Raw genomic sequence first — 24547 nt, forward strand, 5'->3', positions numbered from 1 at the left:
GGCAGTTTGCTTCTCTGCCTAATGCAGGCAGACAGGAGGACAAAACACAGCTTCTGCAAGTATGAAGTGTAGGCTGCTCAACAGAGCATGAGTAACTCTCTCGCACAGACTCTGTGAAGTGCTCAGATCATTGCCTGCATTCTGCATTCCTGGTTCTAAACTCATGACTCTGTGAAGTGCTCAGATCATTGCCTGCATTCTGCATTCCTGGTTCTAAACTCATGCCAAATTAATGGTATCTGGAGTTGGTTTCTTTGCAGATTCATTCTATCTGGGATGTGTTGGAACCGGATATTTTCCTGTCATCAAATGCTGCAATTAGCAGGGTTGAGTTAAGTTGGTGGAAATCCATTCACCTTTAGAAATGAAGTCTTATAATCCATTGCAATAGGATGAAGTAATGATAAAACAGACGGTATATCGAGACATAGGTTTTGAAGAAAGCAAAGAGGTTTTAAAAGTTTGTTAAAAACCTGAAAGGCTTCAGCAGCAGCTAGATTTTCATGCATTGAAACTTTGTCTGTAGTGAAGGAGCATTACATTGGTGCTTCTCCTGCTGAGATGAACAGGTGTTGGTACTGGCAGGCACTCAAAGATAGGCAAAGCTTCTGAAATATCTAACATGGTAACTCCTTAGCAGGTCGGAGAAAAGACTTGTCAGAAAGCCAGAAGTTGCCAAAACATTGTCTAAGCTGGGGATAGGAGGAGGAAGGAACTCTGTAGTACATTTCCCTATGGAAACCTTGATCTGAAGCAAATGGCCAGGGTTTTGTGGTGCATACCTTGGTAGTGAACAGGGTAAAAAGCTGACCATGGTATTGCAAAGGAGGAAAATGTGGTGTACCTTGCCCATATGTCTATGTAGACTACAGTGCTTGTATGGTCTCTTTGACCAATAGTGTGCAAATATTTCACAATCAACAATGTGTTATCTGTTCATGGTTCAGTTTGCATCTGTTACTGCTTCAGCATTACAAATGAATGGACAATGTTCTTTTCACATATGTGGATATAAACTAAGTGTGACTTGAAGGTTGGGGTTTTTTTCTTTTTTTTCTTCCTTTCCTGACTTCAAAAATATGAAACCCACAAATACTCTAAGTTACGGTCTTACCACTAAACAAGCAACTCCTTCATTTGTGTTGTTTTGTTTTTTTATCTCCCTCTGATTGTCATTACAGGTCAGAGTTATGGAAGAGAAGATAAAACTAGCCAATGTGAAGACCAGTGAATCAGATAGCACTCTGCACAGGAAATACCAAGAGCTGATGGGCACAGTGCGAGGAAAGGAAGATCTGATCAACCAGTTGGAGACACAGCTAGCAAAACAGGTAAAGATATTTTCTACAGGGAGACCTGTAGCTTTCATGAGTTGGAGGGACTCTGTAATGTACGTTTCAAAGGTATGGATTATGTCTCCGTTACATATTAGCCTCTCAGTTGCCTTCAGATCAGCTTGCTCGGTGCAAGATCCTCTCCTTCCTTTCTCTTTTCAGACAAAAACATCCATTCAGCCTCAGTAGCCCTTGTCTCTTCATTATAGGAGATTGGTCAATGTCCTTAAAGGGTTTCCTTATGTTAGTGTTGAGACCCTAAATTGTAATGCTTAGAGTCTGGTCACAGGATTTCTCTGGCTTCCTAGCGTACAGGTTGCTCTGCAAAATCATTATGTAGCCCATCTCTGACTTGGCATATGCTGCTTCTTGAGAAGGGACTTTTCCCAGTCTTCAGCAATCCTTTAGGATAATTCACCTCTTGTCAGATGTCCTTATTATAAACGAGCAGCTGTTGTCCAGTATGGATAGTTCTTAGTCTCTTCCATTCTCAGTTGGTGGAAGGAAGGAGATACATCTACAGCAGAGCTTGTATTTCGGCTCTAGTAAAAGCCTTGCCCTGTGGTCTTTATGACATGAGGAATGAGGTATTCTTATGTTGTTGAGTAAATTACTTTTAAATGGAAATAGCTCATTACAATTTTACACCAAAAAATACTTTGCCATTTGAGTTACATTTTACATTTAACTAATTGTCACCTATTTCAAGGGCAAAATAGGTTGGTAAGCTGTCTGAATTTAATAAGACCAAGTGTAGCGTGGAGGTCAGGCATCAGGTCTTTGTAATACTCTGGGTTTCAAGTCACTTCCTCAGGCCAGCTTGCTCAGGCAGAATGTAGATGAAGTTTCTGCATTTTTGAAAAGAAAGAAGGTGTTCTGAGGGAGCTACAATAGTGATCAAGGTCTGGAAGCAGCTCTTGTAATCAAAGATGGGAGAAATTCTGATTTACCCAAAAATGCGAAGTGTGATTTGATTAAAATCAACAAACACAAGTGGGAAAAATGTTCTGTTAGTAGAAATCTTTTTATTCTAGCAACAAGAGGCAAAATGAGATTCTAGAAATGAAAGCCAAAGCTTGACAATTTCAGACTAGAAACACTCTTTATCAGGGTCACCAGTTTAGTTTCAGAATGGAATGGCATGGTAGCAGTGCTGGAAGGTCACTAAGGGTCCCTGTAAGGCATCCTATTTGTTTTCACTGGGATGGAGAGGGCTGTGGAGTTCAGAGCATTAATAAGAGAACACTGAGGTCATGTCTGGACCACACAATAGCATGGGATGCAAAAAAATCTCTAACTGCTTCTGGATCTTAAAGCACAATAACTGCATCTACGGCTGCTGTGCCTGAGTGAATTAGTTCTGCTTAGAGGCAGGGCTTACTAAGCTCTGTGACAATGCTGTCGTCATGTCACTGTCCTACTTTAGGACCCTAAATAAAATCTTGGCATTGCACTTCACCATGTAGCGTAGCAATATTCTGAATCTTTTACCTCTTGGTCCCTGATCTGAGACAAGTCCAGGTCATTAGGGATTCAAAGGCATTACCTATGTGATGGATATTCAGAGGACTATGGTAGATCCACCATATGTGCCAGATCATTTGAAACCAGTAGGCATGTCTTATATTCTGATTCCAGCAAAGGCTGGTACCTGATGATTAGGAACACACACAGCCATATTCAGGGAGAAAAACAAAATAAATCCTCCTCTTGAAGCATCAGATTTGATTACTTTTATTTCATTGTGCTCAACTACAAATGTTACTCCTACCCATAATGTTGCCAAGGTATATTTTAAAGTCAGCAAACATATTTGAATAAGAGCTTTTAAATGTGCAGTTGTGGTGATGAATAACATGTGGTGCTTAAAACCAATGTGAAGATGTGGGGAATTTCCTGCAGTCTGCTGTGTATTTATATGGTATTCATTAAGTGAACTTACACTCTTCAGCATGAAAAATTTAAAAAGGGGTGGGGGGCGAAGCACTGACACTTTTATTATCATAGTTACTGGTGTTTGTTCACATCAGAAAAAAAAAATCTAGCAGGGAAACCACCAACTGCTACCAGAAGGGATTACCTTTGTCCATTTAGAGAAACCAGGGCTGAATGTGCCATATAGAGTATATTCCCCCTTCCTCCCTCCCTTGCTCCTGGAACTGATTTCTCCTTGTAGTTATTTAAATCATTATGTAGATAGGAGACCTTTCAGTGACATTGCTTCTGATGAAGCCACACAGGAGATGAACAGAAGGCTTCAGGTGATCATATCAATCCAGCATCTTTCAAGGAAATTCCCAGAAAAGTAAAAAAAAAAAGGTAGCTGAGAAAACACAGCTGCAAAAATGATGTTGTAGCAATATTGCCCAAGCACATACTTGGGTAAAAAATGTTCATTGGGCAAATCAACAGTATTCCCATAACACCTTTGTGTGGACTAGAACCTGTTTTAATGGATATGTAAACATAAAACCACTTACACCATCTCAAAACCTCATAGCAGGTCTTAGTGTTTCAAGGTCAAATTTTGAAGATTTTTTTTTATCCTGAGTCTGCTTTTTTTTTTTATTTACTTTCTCAATGAGAATATTATGTGTGTTAAATATGTTGTTGGTATTAGTTTCCAAGTGTATACTCTACACCTGTGCTTGCAGCAATTGAATCCCTTTTGCTTGGAAGAATTACACTGTTATTTATAAAGCACTTACAGGCACTGCTTAATTATTATTAACTTCAGCTAACAATGTGTGTGTGTGTGTGTATAGGCTGGGGGAACACTACAGATGCTCAACAGCAAACAGCAACATTACAAAACCATGTAAAACAGGAAAAGTTGCAGACTGTACTCAAAAGAAACTGGTAGGTGGGCAATCATTAACTGAGCTGGATTTTGCTATTCCACAACAAACTCTTGAAACAACCCTCTGAATTTGACTCTAGGGACCATGTAAGACAACTTAGAGCTTGATTTTTTTTAAAGACCAGCTGAATAGTAATATCCAAATAGCAGTCTTGAATCTTACGTCCGGAATGGGAGCTTCAATGTTTAAGTCACTCCTGATGCAGTAACTTACTGAGAACAGTTAGTTGTACTCTGCTAATGCATCTAATCTTTTTTTGGCACAGAAACAGTTGAGGACTGAGGAAGCCAAAATTGTTCAAGAGAAAGCTGCCAAGATCAAAGAGTGGGTAACATTTAAGCTGAGAGAGGTGAGTCTTTAGCTTGCTGACAGGTTTCAAGGCCTATGACTAGGTACAGTGGCTGCACTACCAGTGGGCTTCTATGCAGGACAATAGTGAGAACAGTCAATCTGCCACAGAGGCTTTCTGCTTGTTTGGTCTTACACACACTCAGTTACAGAGCTAGGGTCATCCCTCTTACTTACTGCTTTGGGCAAACTATAAATAATTGTGAAGTCACTAATGCCTGAAAGCAGTCTCTGAAGAAGACTTACTAGTCCCAGGTGGCTTTCACCTAGCTTTCCTCTGACTGACTCTTTCTTTTTTTTTTTTTCCTCTGGGTGCAGTTTCTGTCTCTTTTTGGCAAAGCAGCTGTGACACAAATACATGTCCTTTGCTCTTCCTTAATTTGCCATCTCTGACTAATGCTGTTTTCCTACTGCCCAGCATTTTCTCATGTCTAACCTCTCCATCCTATCCGTCCTGTGGACTTATGCCTCTATCTGGGACTAATTCAATACCCTCTAGAAAAACTGAGAGATAGCAATGGGTCAGCACACAGTTTTAAAGATGCAGTACTAGTTTACAACTGGGAGTGGGGCTATCTGGTCTTTCCCTTTTATTCCAAGTTAAAGCCATAGATTTCCCAGTTTATGTCAGAAAGGGAATTTGTTGGAGTTGGAAGAAGCAGTCTTTGTGGGCACTAATTGTGTTATGATGTGACTTTGTAATCTCATTAGATTGCCTAGATAATTCACCGAGCTGCTGTGCTGCTTCTCTTTCATTCTCCCATATGAGATAACATAAGGTGCATCTACATTACTGACTGGTGTAGCACAAAGGAGGAAGCACAGGGGTTGACTTGGTTTGACTCTTGATTTGGCTGGTTTGACACTTGCTGTGAATCCAGGACCATACATTCACATTGTGTCTTTACTGGCAATGAAGTTTGTGACAGATGCTAATTCTAGGTGCATACCATGCATGAGTGGACCACTGCCAACTGAAGGACTTCGCATCTGTGTTGCAAATGGGTTGCTCTAGACAGCACCATGGGTGGATTTTCAACTTTGATTCCATCAAGAGGGAAGCCTCTTTGGTTGCCCCACTGCTGCATTTGAGAACGTATGCTGAGCTCTTCAAGCAAAGATATAAGGCAAATTTGCAAAGAATCACTTGTGCACTAATTGCAAATGTAAATACACCCTTAATGTTGTGTTTTTTTTTTTTCTTTGGTCCCCTGGATCCAGGGGATCTCCTTTTACCACATACAGGGTGAGGGGAAAAATGCTCCTCCTGGGTAATAGTTTTTTGATTGTCTCTTTCATGACAGTTATTTCTGGAACAGGAGTAAATGATAAACAATAGCAGGGAGGGAGATTAAAAGACCTATTTGAGAAGTGCAAATAGTATATACAGAGGCTATTTGAGAAAGCACAGCAAAGTGTTTAAGTGGGTTGTCCAGTGGAGCTGCTGAGGAGGAGGATTTCAAGGTGACTGGTAGACTCACCCATCCTTTTTTCCTTTCCTGTTTAGACACTTGAATGTAATAAAGATGAAGACGTTCTTTATAGTGGAACACACGCACACACAGTTTTGCATTATTTTTCAGTTTTCGTTATTGTTGTTTCATAGCTTGAGCTAGAAAATTACCACCTGAAAAACTGTAATCAGAGGCTGACGGAGCAAATTGAAGCCCTTCAGGATACACTGCAAGGTAAATATGTTCACCTGGCATTGTAGCCTAGTAACAACCACAGGAGTGGAAGTCAGCATTCCTGGGTTGTGTTCTTAACTTTGTCAGAAATTAGCACTTGTGACAGTGAGCAAGCAGTAGAATTGCTGTGTTCCTCAGTGGGTCCATTTTTAAGATGGGAATAACATTGCTTATCTGCCTTAACTCTTAATTGGTTTCCCACCAGCAATTGAACACAGACCCCTTTTTTCAAGAGTGCTTTTGCCATTAAATTAAGCCACTGAGCTCCTGAATTAGAAGCACTCATTGAAATACATAGCAAAACTCTCCATTCACTTCAGTGGTGCAGGGTAGAAGTCCCTGAGGTATTTCACTTTACCTCCACATGTGAATTACCCTCATCCCCACAGAACTTCTGCTGGCATGTGAGCTGAGTAACTGAGGACTGAATGGGCCAAGGCAGCAGCTCTCTGGTCTACCTTTAGAAGCTGGGTTCCTCTGTGCTATCAGGTTGGGTTGGAGAAAGCTGCTTACGGTGCTTGTGCTTTTGCAGTTCTTGTTTGGTGGACAGATGGAGAACTTTGGTGTCCAGGGTTTGAAATCAGCATGTTTCATTGCAACACATTTTGAAGAGGAAATTATCTTTTAACCATTTTCTTCCTGTTTTTTTAAAATGATCTTGGTTTGGTCACAGTAAGATGAGCTAGTTTCCAGAACTTCACTGGGCATGCAGGCAGGGGGCATTCCTTTCCTGCAGAAGTCTTTCTGGCATTCCTGTCACTTCACAGCAAGGGAATAGGGCAAAATTCCTTCTAAATCCCACCATGTTCCTAGCTAAATGCTTTATGAGTAGGTTTTTCTCATCCCCTCTGGCTCTGGCTGTTTACAAAAAGAGAATGGCTGGTAAGCTGCGTTAATAATCTGGTATTAAGTGTTCCCTGGATCCCAACTCTCTGGGCAGTAAACAGCTCTGTCCTCTCCTTTTATTCCCCACTAGTCTCACTGTGCTAGGCTGAATTCAGAGGCCTCTGCAGAGAGACAAATCTCTTCTTGCTTGCCATTCTAATAGTAACAGCTTCCTCTGCTTCATCTCATGCCATATCTAGGAAGCTGCAAAAATACCAGTAATATTTAAAATGAATGGCCTCTTTTCAGTCTAAACTAATGATTTACCTCAGGGACAGGGAAAAATGTGTGCCAGGATTTCTGTGTACCAGTGTTATGTGTTAGGAATAGCTTTGTTAGCGTTCAGTTCCTTGTGACTCAAGTGTCAAGGTCAGGCTCTCAGGGTTGTCTTTTTCTCAGCTGTTTCCAAGAGCGGGTTTTATCCTTGCCACAATCAACAGTGATTTATTCTGCTGTTTGCTCTTCCCCCTATTACTTTGTGTCTTCAGTTTGTTTCTGCTTCCTTGTAAATCCTGTTAGTGGTTAAGCAATGCCTGTAGAGTTTGAAGTTCAGGCAGAATTTTCAGTGATAGCTGTGCAGTGTCACACTCACCCATATTTATGCAATTTCCAAAGCATCTTATGACTTGGTTCTTTTTCAGTTGGGCAATATATAAATGCCAAGGTCAATCAAAATCATAAAGTGAAGTACTATCCCCTGCCACCCCAAGTTTTATCCACACGTTCTCAAACTCTGAAGCTGCTATTCAGCAGAACCTGTAGGACTGAGATAGTCTTTAAATCTAGTAATTATGGAAAGGAAGAAGGTAGAAGAATTATAAAGTATAGGTAGTAAATAGACACAGAACAAGGGAGGCAATCTAGGATCTATCTTTTATGTCATCTTCTAATATAGCAACTGAAGGGGCAGAGAAAAAGAAACAAAAGGAAGTTTTTACAGGAAAAACATGTAAATAACTGTTATAAAACTTGTTGACAAAAAGCACTGTTTGGGTCATAGCACAAAAGGATAGCAACAAGCTCTAGGGAAATTCTTGGAGAGAGTAACCTCACTGATTGGTGTGATGGTTAAGAAGGTCTCCATACATATGCTGGAAGCCTCATCTAGCCCTAGGAATGGGAGGAACCATACCAGCTTATTTGATGGCTTAAATCACTGTAGGTCCATTGAAGTCAAAAGCCATGCTAAGCAGTGTTCTGGCCGCTTAGGTGATTTTTGACAAAGTATTGTGTGGACAGGTGCACTTCCTTCTCATGGCTGTTTTAAGAGAAGAGACCTAATAGTGAATAGGTAAGAGTAAAAACTGCTATATTGAGTTAGACTGAAAGCTTGCCTAGGCCAGTATCCTGTCTCCTGGTTGGCTGTGGATGTTTCAGGAAAGAGTGTAGAAAATATTGCAAGTAGAGCTGTCCTCCTCTCCATGTACCCTTCCAGATTCTGCTGTCAGTGTTTTAGGAAGTTCCTAGGCCAGAACTTCTGTCTAAACAGTTATTTGTACCACTGATAAATTACTTTTTCTGGTCTATCTTTTGGACACCACAGCATTCTAGTTCCTTTTTTGTTTGGAAAAAACCCCCTTCCTTCTGTAAATTTCAAACACGCTGCCTCATAATTTCATTAGGCACTCCTTAATTCCACTTTTGTAAGAAACAGTGATTAATCATTTCTTATTAATCTTTTCTGTACTATTCCCAATTATAAATATATAGCACTTCTGTTATAGCTGTGCCCAGCCATTTCTTTTCCATTGTGAATAGTTGTAACCAGGCCAAGGTGCTATTGAAATACAACTGACATTAACAACTTACACTAGCAAGTAACATTTTAGACAGTAAAACATTTGAATGCCCTAATCATATGTCCTCCTTTGTTGTAGATATGACCAGCATTCCTCCCTTTGAATCTCTTTGGAGCTGTAATTCTCTGAAGCCCAGAGCATCACAGACCTCTTTTGCTGAGGAGATAGACCAGAAATCTGTGCTCCTTGCACCTGGTTTCAGACAGGTGTGTCAGACAGGACCTACCAAACATGTACTCTCTACAGCAAACATAGTCCTTGCCAGTGACACCTTTACTGAGGATGGAGAGGATAAATCCCTGCTTTCCCAGAGCACACTGAAGCTCATGTCTGACTCATCAAGCTGGAATCTCTCCACAGAGAAAGATGTATTCTCAGCTGTAGGTTCTGAACACAGGTTAGGGTGTTCTGATCCTGCATTACTAGACCCTCCAGCTGAGGCCACAAGAATCCTTGAGGCTTTGACTTTCCAGTCATCTTTGGAAGGAAACTGTAGCGCTGTGAGCACCTTGCAACAAGTCGCTTTGGATGGCAATCGCTTCTCTGATGATCTGAGTGCCAGGTTCTGCTCCCACCGGCTGGACTCCTCTTCCTCAGGAGAAATAATGAGCATGCTTGAGGGACATCTCCAAACTGCTGAGCCACCCCTGGTTGTGTCAACATCAGCTGATACAGCACATTCCTTCTGTCCAGGGAGGGAATGCAGCCTTGGCAGTAGTATGACCTTTCCAAAAATACGAACTCCCAATACACCAAGAGACAGTATCCAACTAGCCAAGAGACATTACAGCCAACCACAGCCAGGGGCTAATTCTTTCCATCATGTAATGAGCTTAGAGGCTAGCACCTTCCAGCCCATAACAAGCTCTCCAGTCTGCCATGGGCCAGTGAAGGAGACAGACATTGATGATGATGGGGTACCGGAGAAGATGGACACAGAACGTGGCCTGGTGAGGGAAGAAGGTAGAGCGTGTGAGGAAATCAACCACTTATCTTCAGGGCAGAGAGAAGCTGTGAGTTTTGAGGCTGGCGTACTTGACCCAGGAAGTAAACCTCCCACACCACCGCTGCACAGATTCCCATCGTGGGTAAGAAATACAAGGACAACAGTCTGAGAAGTGCTGCTTATCTTTGAGTAGTGCCCAGTAGTTAGGCTATAACAGCTCTTGGTCTCAAGCAGTTGTTTCCTGTGGACATCAGTCACACTTCTGAACCACCTAGTCTGACAGTTCCAGATCATGGGGCATGCTGGTTCCACTGACAATTTTTTTGTTTTCTCTTTATAAGGAAAAAAAAAATCCATGGAAGAAAATAGTACTCAAGAAACATAGGAATAAAAATGAAAGTCGAGGTGCTGCATTGTGGTTTATCCTTATGGGTCATCAAAAGTTAATCCTTAGTTCTGTTGTCATGTGTCTAAGATAGAAAAGTGAGTCATAAATGCAAGTGAATGGACCAGACCAGATATAGTTTCAGGGTCAGAAAAAGCTGTGAATAGTAGAATAGATTAGATGGATTAGATCTCACAGATTAGATCTCAGCATTCGTATCTCATAGTATACTTCTACTATCACTAAAATTATGTGAAAACCATTGGTAAAGTGAATATACATGTCCTATTGCTCACTTCACGTGAGAGGGAAGTCTGTTGTTATCACTGTTACTTGTTAGTTCAGATGGTTGGATTGTTTGCTAATGTGTCAATCTAATTGATAAACTTGGTGGAAATCAATGTCGTATCAAAAGAGATAATTCCATTATTTTCAATTTGCTTTTTTAAATGTATAGGCAGACAAGTGGTTTATTGAAGGTGCAAAATCAAGCACTCATTGTTAATCCTCATGTTTTACAATTTTTTTCTATGAAAACTTAACATTATTTGTGATATTTGGCTGTTGTCCTTTATGATACCAATTTAACCCCAGTATAATCACAGCTATTTTTCCAAAGGAATCTCTTAATTCAGTCCATAATATGGAACTGTGCTGGGGATGAAGCTGGATAGTGTAGTAAAAGAAACTGCAGTTTCCAAGATGTCTGTTTGCTGTAGAAGTCAGAAAGGTGTCATGAACAGTGTACTCACTTGGAAGAAGGGAAATACGTCTCAGAGATTGGCCACTATTCCTTTCTCTGATCTAGAGTTCCCCTGTAAGGTTCTTCTAGTTCCTTAAGCTAAATTTTTCACAGGTGATCATTAGCTCCACACACACCTTCTGTATGTCTAACTTGAGTTTGGCAAGTAAATTTGGTTAGAGAAGCGCTAAGGACTTCTCTGCTGCAACTGTATTCAGTTGTTTTCATTACAAACAATGTTATATGAAGCTAAATTCTCAAAAAGTCAGGTCTTGGACATCTTGAAATGGGTACTCCAAAGATACTGGATACTTCAAAGAACCTATGTCTGAGTTCCTCTTCTGGAAAATAGCAATAGCACCCATCATGTCCCTCCAGAGTTTTTGTAAAATTTTTTATTAATGTTTATGAAGCATTGCAGTATTATAGTCAGGAACACCACAAGAAAAATCCATGATTTTGTCTTCAGACCAGAGTCAAGTAAGTGTATCCAAGTAGGGCAAATTTAAGTATATCAAACACTAAAGCATGAATAGAATATTAAATAGCAGCTTAATCAGTAAGAAATGTCCATTATGTGTCTTGAATAGGAAGTGTCTGGGGAAAAAATGCACATAATATTTAATTAGAGACTAAATCGCAATGCATATACATACAGAAAATACTAATTCTGTAACTTCTTTTTTTGGCGTACTTGACTTTGCAGTCTTGCGTACTTTCACGTATATGTATTATGTGTGTTATCTGATAGTGATTGGTTGTATGCTTTAAGGAGCAGCAAGAGGATTCCTAGCTTTGATTTTTTTATCCATTTTAAACTGGTTGGTGTCTTAGTCATAACATTGCATTTAGTTACAGGTTTGGGTTGCCCCCTTGGAATTTTTATGAATTTGTGAAGCACTTGGAGATCCTTTGAACTGAAAGCTCCTTATGTTGTTATAACTGAGACAGGCTTATCAAGATCATTCCAGACATTTCTTTCATTCCCTTATCAGAGAATGGGAATCCTTTCCAGGTGGTGACTCAGTAAATTGTCCTGTTTTAGGGCTGTTCTTGATTCATTTTCATGCATTGTTCATAAAGTGGAAAAACCAGCTTTTTCCAAGCTGTGATATAGTCATTTATTGATAATTGCATGTAGGTGTTCCAGTAGGCGTGGATATCATCTCTGTAGCATTTACAAGCCTAGTCTGTTGTGCTTCAGGGACTTGCACGCAGATGCACATTTCCACTAATGGTCATTCACCCAATATCTGGTGGAATAGAGCAATCTTTCTTAAATGGCCCCTCCTTCCTGCCCAAAGGTGTGATTGTGATGTGATTCTGTGACACAAGCATTTATTTTTGCAAGAATCGTGTTTTTGTCTGACCGTTACTGTTTATGGTATTATTGTTCCAGGAAAGTCGAATCTATGCTGTGGCCAAGTCTGGCATGAGGTTGTCTGAAGTGGCCACAGTGAATGATGCTTCCAGCTGCTGTAAGTTCTAGACAAAATCTGTCCTTAGAGGGAGTTTACAGTGACAGTGTGGGACCTGAGTTTCTGGATGTTCACATTTCTTCATTTCCTTGCCTGTTTTCAAAGTAAATTTGATTTCGCAGATAGCCACAATAAAGAAAGGAAGGGAGGAGGATACATCTGATCTCAGGGATGGCTGTCTGAGTCCCTACATTCAGTGACATCTTCAGGGACTCCATTATCTCCTTCATCACTTTCACTGACACTGTTCTGCCTCTGCATGACTGTGACCTGCTTTTAGTCTTGTGATTCACCATCAGCTTCCCCTGTTATGGCTTTTACCTGTTTGGACACGGTGCACTGGATTGTCATTGTACCATGGGGAGCACAGGGTGGGTAAGATGTCTTACAAGCTAAATGGAGGGAACATTGCAGCTGTCTCTGGGAGTTGTATGTAATTAATAACACATCTCCTGGCCTTTCTCAGGCCAAACTGTCTAGGATGGCAGTCCTCCATTATTTGGTGTTCCAAGAGGCTACATAGGTTTTTACATGCATACGTATACCTTGCCATTAAAAGTCCTCCTTTTCACCAGTTTGTATTATTTGCTCTCTTGCTCTCTCTCTTAATTTTTCCAGTTTCCAGTTTCTCCCGTTCAACTTCTGGGCCATTTACCTGTCTCATCTACAGAAATGTCACAGTGCCAGTCTACACTACACTGAAGGGGGTAAGGAGTTACCTCACTTTTTCTCTTATGAAAAGCATGGTCCAGAGCTGCCAGTAATTTGAGAGAGAACAGGATGAAGCTGTGCAGTAAAGGAAAGAAAATTAGAGAATGCCAGGAAGTACTGGACACCAAAAGAATGCAGAAGGAGTAGCAGATGATAAATTATTTAGGAATACTGAATTTTGCAGCAAGTTTTGGTCCAGGAAGCTGCAGTGTGCACTATGAGGCTGTAGAAACCTAGGGGGTGATAGTGGGTGTAGCCTAGAGAATGAATTGGAAGAGGGCTCTTGAGAGCTTATGGGGAAGCACAGGGCTTGTGGAACAGTAGGAGGGTGTAACCAGAGGAGACCCAAACAGATCAGACTAGAAAGTCCAGCTTGGAAGTTCTCAGACTAGAAAGGGAGGAAATGAGGAGCCCTAGGACAGCAGTGGGCAAGGCAGCATGAAAATGAAGGGCCTGCATTGATTGCTCTGTCTCCTTATCGAGCAGGGATTGTCCTGGGGAAACTCTTCCCTCACACACTGACCATACAGGTCTGTTTTCCAGAAAGCCACACAGATCAGCAACGTGCCTTTCTTAGATGAGTCTTCAGGCTCTGATGATGACTGTGGCTCCCATGCCAGCTTCAGGACTTCTGCTGCTGGATCTGAGAACAGGAAAGCTAGCATGCCAGGCAGCCCTCGTGCAGTGAAGAGAGGTAAAGTCGGTAGTATTGTTACTGAGCAGCATGAACTCTGTCCTCATGGGTGAGGCAAGATGTCCTGAACAGCATCATCAGTGACAGGCAAATGCTTAGCCTTGGTGACGCTAATAAGGAGCTCTCCCAGAAGGTGTGCAACTCAATAGAAACCTGCCCTCTCAGATGGGTTTTTACCGCTGGTAGATTTCCATCCAGGCAATTGCTAAGCTAAGACTGTGGGAAGGATTGATCTCCCAAATTCATCACATATTCAGTGAAGCCATCTGTACCTTTTCTGTGACTTCTTGTAAGCAAGCTAGTACTGACACATTGAAGAAAATGTTTTTTGTCTCTGTCACTGGCTGATAATTTCTTGACCAGTAAGCAAATCTTTCCTATCTTTGAGAGGCATCAGATAATTTGGGTCCTGGCTAGGACAATTTTTCTTGACTGCTGGGAAGGTTAAACTGGATCCTTGAGTGGAATTTTCATTACAATTGGTAGTCAATAAAACAGAATCCCATTTCATGTAGTCTTAACTTCTGTTGTGATGCATTGGCTGATGTATCTGTGCATTGCCATGGACCAGTGGTGGAAGATTCATGGAAAGCAAAACCTCATTGCTGTGAGGGAGCCTCTTCTTTAGTTTGAATGAGAGGGGCTTGAGGCTTTATAATGGATGTTTCCAAGCTGAAAACAGCGTCTGTGCTTTAGATAACAAGTCTGTTGACTTTTAAAAATAACTTTAAAATCTCTGTTTATTCAGCAACAAATTTATCTCACTGTCAGTATCCAAAACTCACTCTTACTACTACTTGTCTTCCTAGGAGAAAAAAAAAAAGGTCTCAGAAGTTTGGTTAGTGGGGTTTGAGTTTCCAAAGTCTGATCTGATTTGTTCTTCTTGAACAAAGAGCCTTAATGGTGAACTCAAAGTTTTTCAGAGTGTGCAGTATTCAGTGCGCGCTTCTGTCTAGCCATGATTCTCATTCTTTCCTTTATTTTGAACAGGTGTATCTATGTCCTCACTGAGCTCCGAGAGTGACTATGCCATCCCTCCTGATGCCTACTCCTTGGATGGTGACTATTCAGAGCCAGAACATAAGCTACAGCGAACATCTTCCTATTCCACTGATGGTGGAATCTGCACTGTAAGTCTTGCTACCTCACAGTTGTGAAGGGATGCAAACAGAGCCTTGGCCTTGAATGAGAAAAAGCGTAACTACAATATATTGAGTTATGCCCTGCAAAGCGATGCCCTAACAGGCTGGGCTGTTGGTCCAGCTGGTTTGTATCAGAAGACACTATCTGATGCTTCAGAAGAAGTTGCAATTTTTGTTACGTGTTTAGATAAAAGTATAAGCATCAAGGGCTCTATTCATTCTTGATGACCTGTACTGGTTTCCTGTAGTCGTATTCTACTGTAATGATGGCCTTACGCTTCTGTGACAAAACAAGTTTGGAAATTCAGAGGAAGGAAGGAGAAAGGATAGAATATTTTGGCCTAGAAAAAAACCTCAAACACGGGCAGCATTAAATTCTGTACTCTTGAATGTAAGAGATCAAGCAGACAAGGAACAGGAGTCTAATCATGGCTTAGAGCCAGCCTTCACTTTTATTTGGAAAATCACTCCTATGGTAGGAAGACAAATAAGTTTTCAGTACATCAAACAATCAGTGAAATGATCTTCAGATGCCTTCTTTACTAAAACAACACAATGTGGTATTTGCAGTTACACAGATAGTCTAGGACTCTCTCCAAGTTGAGCAGAGAGCACTGACCTCAGATGGCTGCTACTCCCATCTGGCAGAGTAAAGCAGAAAATGATGGAGATGCAGCAAATGTCTGAGCTTGACTTCAGCACTTTTTCATTTGTATTTTGAGAGGTGCAAGATAACCTTCTCTCCCCCTTGCTCTTTGCCCTCCAGGAACCCATGGAGAAATCAGGTTACTTGCTGAAAATGGGCAGCCAGGTGAAGATGTGGAAGAGACGATGGTTTGTTCTAAGAAACGGACAAATCATGTACTACAAGTCTCCGGTGAGTCACTGGGATACATTTACTTCTGTGTGGAGGCACAGGGGAAGGCTCTCTGCAGAACTGGTTCCAGGCTGATACCACTGGCAGAGTGGGCAGCCATGGGCAAGCTTCCCCCAAAATGTTCTGCCAAAGAGCTTTATATCTGACCCAGAGGTTCAACTGTGGGTCTGTGCTTAGGCAGGGAAGATCCTTGTGGTGGCAGTTTCCAGGAGATGAAAGGTTGTTCACAAGGACAGAAGCTTGACACCTACTGGTTAACTTCGTACAGATGATGAAAAGCAGAAGGCATACTATGGCCCATCTTTGGTCATGTTTAAGATAAATAAAGGAAAAATAAATTACAAATACCAGGAGGGTGCAGATACATACTCATCAGTCAGTATACGGGGCTCTGAGGAAAACTACAACTTTCAGGGGAAAGCAAGCTGGATTCTTTCATTTTTCACCCTTCCACATGGACATGGAAGTATTAGAAAACTAGGGTAAATTTGAAAATAAGCTTTCATGCAAAAAGCTGTCTTGTAATGATCAATGAAACAATATTGAGAAAGCAGGTTTGTGCATTCAAACCTTTCCAAATACTTTTTATAATGCACAACTGTTTCAAACAAAGTTACATTATTTTAAAAATTCTAGCGGTTTGCACTCAAAATTTGTATATACAATAAAATACATTTATTGTTGGCCTTCATTATTCTGCTGTACTTCTAATTCTCTGTAATGTAGCTATTTAGGGATATTCACCTTCCATACTTTTTTCTTCGGGACACAGCAATTTCCTCCATACCTGCATAATTACACAGTATTGCTGTGTATATACACATCTTTGCTTACAAGTCAGGAATATTGAGAAGATTTATTTTCAACTTTTTAATATTTTTTTCAGTTGTCATATTCTGACAAGACAAAAATACACCTTAGGGCACAATGCATATTTATTTCTGATACTAGGTTTATCCATCAGAATTCACAAGCAAATTATACATATATGTAATATATATATAAATAATTTCATAAATATGCAGAATTTAGACAGTTGGTTAGAAGGGACTTCTGGAAGACCCTAGTCCAACTGACACTTTGAAGAGGGACTGTCACCAGCTGTAGATCAAACCATCCATGGCTTTGTCTAGCTGAATCTTGAAAACTTCCAAAGGTGGAAATTCAGCCCCTATCTGGGTACCTGTTTGATGGTGTATTGCCTTCCCAGTGAGAAAGGGGTGGGTTTTTTTGTTTGGGTTTTTTTTTTCCTAATGTCCAATCTGAACTTCGTAAGACAATATTTGTTGCCATTACCCTTGTCTGCCACTACTGAGGAGACTTTTGCTTCATCATTGCAATGGGATCACACTGTCTCATATTTAACCTGACAACCTTCAGCTGGCAACCTTCAGCTGTCCTTTCGAGCTCATGAATGCAGACTCCAACCTGCACATGCATATTCTGCTGTATTTAAGTACTCTGAGACCCATCTAAGGTTTTTTCCCTAGTGAAAAAGTTGTTTGCTTTTCTTCCCTCAGAGTGATGTTATCCGCAAACCACAAGGGCAGATGGAGCTGAATTCCTCATGCCAAATTGTCAGAGGTGAAGGGTCCCAAACATTCCAGGTAAGCATTGCTTTTTCATCCTGCAGATAACCACACGCTCCATGGCTGGGCAAGAGAGCACTTATTTCAGGCTGAATGGTACTGTATGTCTCAATTGATATGAGCTAACTTTATCTGGCCGCTGTGTTTCCTGGCACAAGCCAGGCAGTTAGTTTAATAAATAATGGGGAAAGAGCTAAATTGTAACCCAAATACAGCTTTTTGAAATTGAAAAAAATTCTCCTTTATTTTTGTTTTGTTTTACACCATCGCACTTTCCTTTTTTGGTTAGGACTGAGAGCTTGAAATCTGTGGGGAAAAGTGACAATTAAAACAAGATAGTACCTAGGATTTCCTCTTTTTGAAAGACTCCTCTCACAAGATCTCCAGCCTGACTTTACATATCTGGAGGATCTGAAGAAACATCTGAAGTGTTGGATTCCTATTAGAATTCAACTTCCGAAGTATTAGAAGTTAGCCCATCACTGGGTTCACTTTTAAGTCATTATTGTTAGAGGACTTCATTATAAAGACAGCATTAAACTTTCTCTCATACTCTGACTGCAAGGCACATGGCCTGACCAGTGAGCTACCTTCTGCCCTTATGGAACTGAAGTTGCTAAGGCTTAATACTATTAAATTCATAGCATCTTTCCTCTCAGAGAGTCACAAACTATTGAAGGCAGAGGGCAATACAAAGTGAAGGCAGCAAAAAACCCCATTTATGTAGTCACCTTTAAAATGAAAAATTAGCAGCAGCACTGAGAAACAAGAAAGGATGAGAGAGGAGACAAAGCCACAATATCCAACAGAAACAGCAAGAGAGCTCATGAGAGTTTGATTGATCTGAGTTTCAGTTCTTTCACTTGGGCTTTGAGGGTTAGCACCTTTTTTTCTTACCCCCAAAAAATCCCTCCTGAACCACCAATAAAAATCTGTATGGGATAATGAAACTCAGCAGCTGAAGAAAAGATTTGTAGGTGTGTGCAGATTTATACTTACTCCTTTTCCTTCCAGCTCATGACAGAAAAGAGAACCTACTTCCTGACAGCAGACTCTCCCAACATCCTGGAGGAATGGATCCATGTCCTACAGAGTATCCTGAGAGTGCAAGTGACCAGTCCTGTTGGTGTTCCTCATAGTGATGCTAAACCTACTGTGAAAGGTTGGCTCACCAAGGTAAAATACTATTTCTTTCTTTATTCAGTTTAGCTCAGTATTGACAGTGTACCAGCTTCTTGGTTTGTGCAGTAAATGTCAGCAAGAAATTAGTATTTTAATACTCCCTAGAAGAGTGGGGAAAGAAAGAAAAGTGGCAGTAGATCTCTATATTTCAGAGAGAGAAACATTTGTATAAATGATAAGGAATGGGACAAACAAGGCTACTGAGAGATACTGACTTTGTCAAATAGTAAGTAATAACAAATATCTAGCTTATGTATGCTTTTCTTCAACAGAATTCACAGCATGTCATAATAAAAAAAATAACCAACAGGAAATGCTGCTAAATGTCGCATTTAATTGATCTTAACTTGGTGATATAGGAGAGTTTCAAAGAAATGGTTTGTATGGTTCTAGGTTAGCATTTATTTCCATCATAACAGACTACATGTGCATTACTACAAAGTAAAATGGCTGAAAATTCTTATGCTTTATGCCATTTCCGTAGACTAGTTTTGCATACCAAGTTACTATGAAATTTTTAATATAATTCTGGTCAGCATCTAAAGATGGCTAAAGACAATCTGCATCTGAAGCTTGTTCGTCTGCAATAGGAAACAGCTCTCTAGACTGCATGTTGACCGGTCTTTTTCTGCTGAGATGAAATGATTCATTTTTATAATCTTAAAAAGGTTATTCTTAATATTGTGTTTCAGGATACAGAAATGGTGGGCTGGTATGAATGAGTAAAATACTTCACACGATCTTAGACCCATTTCCATAAGCACCTATGTCCCATTTACTTAGGTGGGATGTACTTACCTGCTTCTGGAAGTGGTGCCCTGTATGTTTTGAGAGGAGCTCATATTAGCACAGAACAAATAATACATGCAAGGTTTTAAGGGAGAGTTGAATTGAAAGTTGAAATCCTAGAAAATCGTTCCAGCAACACTGCTGATGTTAAAAACATGTATTTCTTTGTCCTCCTTACAGGTCAAGCACGGTCACTCTAAGCTGGTCTGGTGTGCACTGATTGGAAAAACTTTCTACTACTATCGAAATCATGAAGATAAGGTAATTCCTTTTTCCCCTTTTGTTTCTGAACCTTCGTTTCCCATTTCTCATGAAGGTTTCTTTCCTTTTACTGCTTCTGTGTCTCATGCTTCAAGCTCTTCTTTGGTTGTACTTCTCCCCTGCTAACAGCACCTGCTCCACAAAGGGAATCAATATTTTATCTGATTTTTGGTGGTTTTTTTTTAAAGCTAAAATGACAAAAGACTTAAAAGGCGAGTGACTGCTCTTTCTCAGATCACTGTATATCTTGTTTCTTGCTTTCTCCATTTGGTCTTGTGAAGCCTTTAGAGCAGACTTTTATATAGCAGCTCATATATTCTGCTTACTGTCATGAAAATAAGTAGCAACAACAATATGGGAAGAGGGAGGTCATTTAATCAGTGTAATGTGTTTCCATTTCTGGAAGCTTGGCCCAATGGTCCATTACTTTGTCTTGGTGATGTTGAAACCCAAGTTTTAGAATGTCAAGGAATACTGTGACTCATACTTAGGATGGACCTCCAGACTTAGCACAGCAGATATCCTCTGTTTCTCTGAATCTACCTATTTATGTAATTTTAAAAGTACTTATTTTCCAGTAGTAAGCAGAGAGTCTGACCAGGATTGGAAAACAGTGGCTCAAGATACTGAGAAACTGACCATCAGAAAACACATCCTGCCTTGCAGAAGCAATGATGTAAACACAACTGACAAGTGTAGTGGGAAGAAAACAGTACCTTATGGGAAAGGCCATCTTTTTATTTGCATATTCTCATTCTGACCTGTAGATGCTCTCCCAAGAAAAATAATAAAACTAGTAACACAGTTTGTAAGTACTTTAGTTGAGGAAAGAGAAGACATTCTATAGAAATGCAAGATTATGTAATTACATTAGTTAAACACTGAATTATAGTTTATTCCTTACATTTTAGAGAACTGCTAACATTTTGACCTGGGTTTTCTTTCCCAGTGTTCCCTGTCCATAGCAGGTGATTAGCTATACCTATCTAACTTGCTTCCCCTCTTTATAGTGTCCCTTAGGGCATCTGCCTATGCGTGAGTCCAAAGTGGAAGAAGTAGACCGTTCCTGTGACTCTGATGAAGATTATGAAGCCACTGGTGGAGGACTTCTCTCATCCCACTGTACGTTGGTGATTCACCCGCAAGACCAGAGTCCCACATACTTACTCATTCGCACCAAACAGGAGAAGGTATAAAAGGCAGTCTTTTTGGAGAGCAAGAGTCTTTTTAGTATTGGTGAACAAATGGGGCATACATACTGAACCTGTTTGTAGAAAACAAGATCTGAATTGACCTATACTGTTCTCATCCTTATGCCTAGAATACCTGGCTGTACCATCTGACCATAGCAGCTGGTAGCAGTAGTGCCACAGTGGGCACATCGTATGAACAACTCATTGGAAAACTATTGGATGCAGAGGGAGACCCTAGTAAGTAGAAACCACAAACCCTTTTCCGTGGTAGCAAAGCATAAGGAAGGGTAACTTCAGTTCCCAGTTTCAATCCAGCCAAAGGTGAGGGAAGGGAATTCTCAGTAGAACAGCATTTGATACAGTGTCCTTCTCCCCTAGTTCCACATAACATCTCCAGAGAGGATACAGGCATTGTAGTGAAACTAGAAAAGTCCGTCACATTGTCACATCATTTATCAAAGCATCTGAAACTTCTGTAACATTAATTCGAATTAAAACAAAGAACTGGAGCTTTAATTTTTCCTGTTATTCTTGTCCTGATTTCCTTTCCTGGGAATCTTGGCCATACAAATGCATGCTCTCTCCTCTAAATACTCACACACACTTGCCTTGACATCTGTTCCTCTGTCTGCATATATAAACCTTCACACATACATCCATGCTCATCTGTTCCTCCTCATCTTTGATACTTGCTCATTCATGTATGTTTATGCACCATGTTCTCAAATGTGTATTAACATATGCATTCATACTTAATACTCTTTTCCTGCGCACTCACATATTCCTAGACCTATATGTGAACCTTGCTTGCTGTAGAATAGTAACTTGCACTAACAAAGATCCCCATTGCAGGCGGCTGCCCTGGCAGGCTTTGTGTCTCTTGTTTGAACACACAGCTGAGCAGTTTCTCACCAGAATCCAGCTGATGAGAAGCTCTGACATAGGACTGAGGATGGCAATACTTCCTTCTGCTGATAGCTAATGCTGCTGGTGACTCCTTGTTCATGGCAGGCTTTGCTGAAATCAATGAAATGGCACAAAAGATAATGTGGCCTAGTGCAGTGCTGCTTCCTTGGGTGCTTTGCCATTTCAGCAAGGCTCCTTTTCAACGTGGACACTGTTATCTATCATCTGTTTCTGACACTGCATGTTTTTGCCCATCTGCTACCTCAGATTCTCCTCTGTGGAAACATCCTATGTTGTGCTACAGTAAAGATGGGTTACACGCATCCCTCACCACTCTGCCATCGGAGGCTCTACAGACTGAAGCTCTGAAACTTTTTAAGGTATTTAAAAGGACATTGCATGGTTTTCAGTTATTTTGCTCTCTTATTGGGGCAACAACATTGTTTGCTCATGTTGTTCATCACAACATTTACTGTCACCGTTGGTTGCTTTAGAAAGGCCTGCTGGGTCATTTAATTACAATAGGACAGTCAGATACTAGGTGTCATTCATTCTCTGGAAGTTTAACTTTTTTCCTTGTAGGGAATCTGGGTTTAGGAGCAATGTCCCTCACAGGCTTTATGCTTCAAAGTTAGCCTTATCTTCCTCTTTCCTCTCCAACTGTTGGATTGAAGGAAACCGAAACAATTTACTTGCAAACTCAGTTGCGTTAGTAGGACCAATGGTGAAGCCATTGGAGATTTGATTCTTGCACTCTACAAGTGTAAGATCAGCAGTAAGACTGGACAGTCTTAGCAAGGTAAAGCACTGGCATGGAAGGCAGGAAGCATATTTTCCCCTCTATTCTCTTGCTGACTTGTGAGCTCCTCGGGCTGGGGGAGGTTGGGTGAATTTTCTAGTTGCCACAACTAAAGAGGGAGGGATAGGAATTAAGTATTTATTCTCCTCCCTCCTTTCAGGGTTATTTAGAAGAACTCATTAATTGTCTAACACATCTGGGGAACCTGTCCTGGAAAGTACCAGAGAAGAGTCACTGTATTCATGGCACTGACTAACTTTCACCCTTTTACAGTCCTGTCAGCTGTTCATCAATGTCCCTGTGGAGGCACCTTCTATTGATTACCACGTGTCACTTGCCCAGACAGCACTGCAGGTCTGCTTGACACATACTGAGCTGCAGAATGAAATTTACTGTCAGCTTGTTAAACAGACCAGCTGCCGACAGCCCCAGAACCACTCAGTCATTCAGGTCAGTTCCTCTTTTGTCACTTCCACTCTGCAAATGCTTTCTATTTAATTCCATGTTTTTAATAAGTAGCAATGGGACTGGTTCTCACAAAACTGTGCAAATGCTGAAGGTGTGCGGGAGGAAAGAGAATCTCGACACTGATGTGCGAAGAAAAACATTGAGAATGTAGCTACTTGCAAAATAAATTTTAGTTTGAATTTAACTGTTTACGAGTTGCAAATGGTCTATTCAGACCATATTCAGAATCAAAATTCATAGCTCGTGTTGGCTAGCTATAATTGCCACATGGTATTAATTTTGTTTTCCATTTTAGTTAATCAACAGCATGCAAATCATGAATATTACTATTAAGCAGGAAATCTGATTTTTGCACTGTAATTATTGGGTAAATCAAATGAATAAGTTACAGCATGAATGTAGATACTTGATTATAATATTCCCAGCTCAAATGAGAAAATAAAATCTGGTTGAGGAATAACGGGTCTAATTTGAAACAAAACTCCCCAGTGTATTCTTTGTTATGATTTGCAGTTGCAAATAGGAAAAAAGTATTAATTTAAGTCTTAATCGTTCACTCAGCTCTGGTTACATTAGTCAATATTTTCAGAAGTGGCCAATCATTCAGAACACCTCTTCTTAGAATCCAGGTAGAGATACTGAATAGCAGCCTGTCCTCTGACCATCACTTTCCTTTGAAGCATCCTGAACTACATGTCTAAAAATGGTCACTCCCAAAAGCACTGGTCACCATCCAACATTTTGGTTGCAGTATTCAATGAAAGACAACAGGCAAGAAGTACAGAACAAGAAATTATGTCCAGTTTTATGTTCACAGTGCTGGCAACTCCTGGCTTTGTGCGCTCCTCTCTTTCTGCCTCAACATCACTTCCTCTGGTACATCAAACAGCACTTGCAGCGACATGCAGACCCCAGGTAAAGACTGCAACAGCATTTTCTTCTCCTAAGCTGATTGCCTTTTGCATCCACTACTGATAAAGATGGAAGCAATTTTGTAACTCACACCTGCAAAAAATAAGTTGAGGGAGGGGACAGAAGGTTCCCAATGGTATCAAGCTGCCCCCCTTCAGTCATTCACATTAATTTGTCACTTATATTAAGCTAGTTTATAAAACTGAGTGACCTATACTAGCAAAAGAACTTTTTGCAGATATAACTGGAGCTACATAGGGAGGTTTTTTGCTGATGCAGCTACTTTCTTTTATTGATCGAAAGACTGAAGTAATAATTTAGAATGAATTATTAGAATTTTAGGTGATTATATTCTACTGTCAGGTTGGCAGGCATACTGACAGAACAAAAGTGAGGCAGAGAACAACTCAGGGAACCATAAAAAGTTAGGGAAAACTAACAAACCTGAAATAGATACTAGTACTGTTTTCTGTTACCTCTTTAGTGTGTAACACTTTCCCCTATAAGAAAACAGTGCAAGATCTACTGTAACAGCAATAAGTTGTTCTGCAGTGTTCA

General features: G+C 40.5%; 1 protein-coding gene across 1 annotated transcript in view; it reads left to right on the forward strand.

Moving 5' to 3' along the window:
- PLEKHH1 (pleckstrin homology, MyTH4 and FERM domain containing H1) overlaps nt 1-24547 on the forward strand; it is a 45179-nt gene that overhangs the window by 7937 nt on the left and 12695 nt on the right. Inside the window, exons 3-19 of the mRNA XM_072864891.1 lie at nt 1182-1331; nt 4461-4544; nt 6150-6231; nt 8994-10003; nt 12388-12466; nt 13085-13173; nt 13721-13871; nt 14862-15001; nt 15780-15890; nt 17411-17497; nt 18494-18655; nt 19631-19711; nt 20722-20901; nt 21033-21141; nt 22078-22190; nt 22883-23059; nt 23895-23992. Coding sequence (XP_072720992.1) covers nt 1182-1331; nt 4461-4544; nt 6150-6231; nt 8994-10003; nt 12388-12466; nt 13085-13173; nt 13721-13871; nt 14862-15001; nt 15780-15890; nt 17411-17497; nt 18494-18655; nt 19631-19711; nt 20722-20901; nt 21033-21141; nt 22078-22190; nt 22883-23059; nt 23895-23992 — 2903 coding nt within the window. The remainder of the gene's footprint in view (nt 1-1181; nt 1332-4460; nt 4545-6149; nt 6232-8993; nt 10004-12387; nt 12467-13084; nt 13174-13720; nt 13872-14861; nt 15002-15779; nt 15891-17410; nt 17498-18493; nt 18656-19630; nt 19712-20721; nt 20902-21032; nt 21142-22077; nt 22191-22882; nt 23060-23894; nt 23993-24547) is intronic.

The sequence above is a fragment of the Ciconia boyciana genome, chromosome 6, assembly GCF_034638445.1.
Source record: "Ciconia boyciana chromosome 6, ASM3463844v1, whole genome shotgun sequence".
In the NCBI taxonomy this organism is placed as follows: domain Eukaryota; kingdom Metazoa; phylum Chordata; class Aves; order Ciconiiformes; family Ciconiidae; genus Ciconia; species Ciconia boyciana.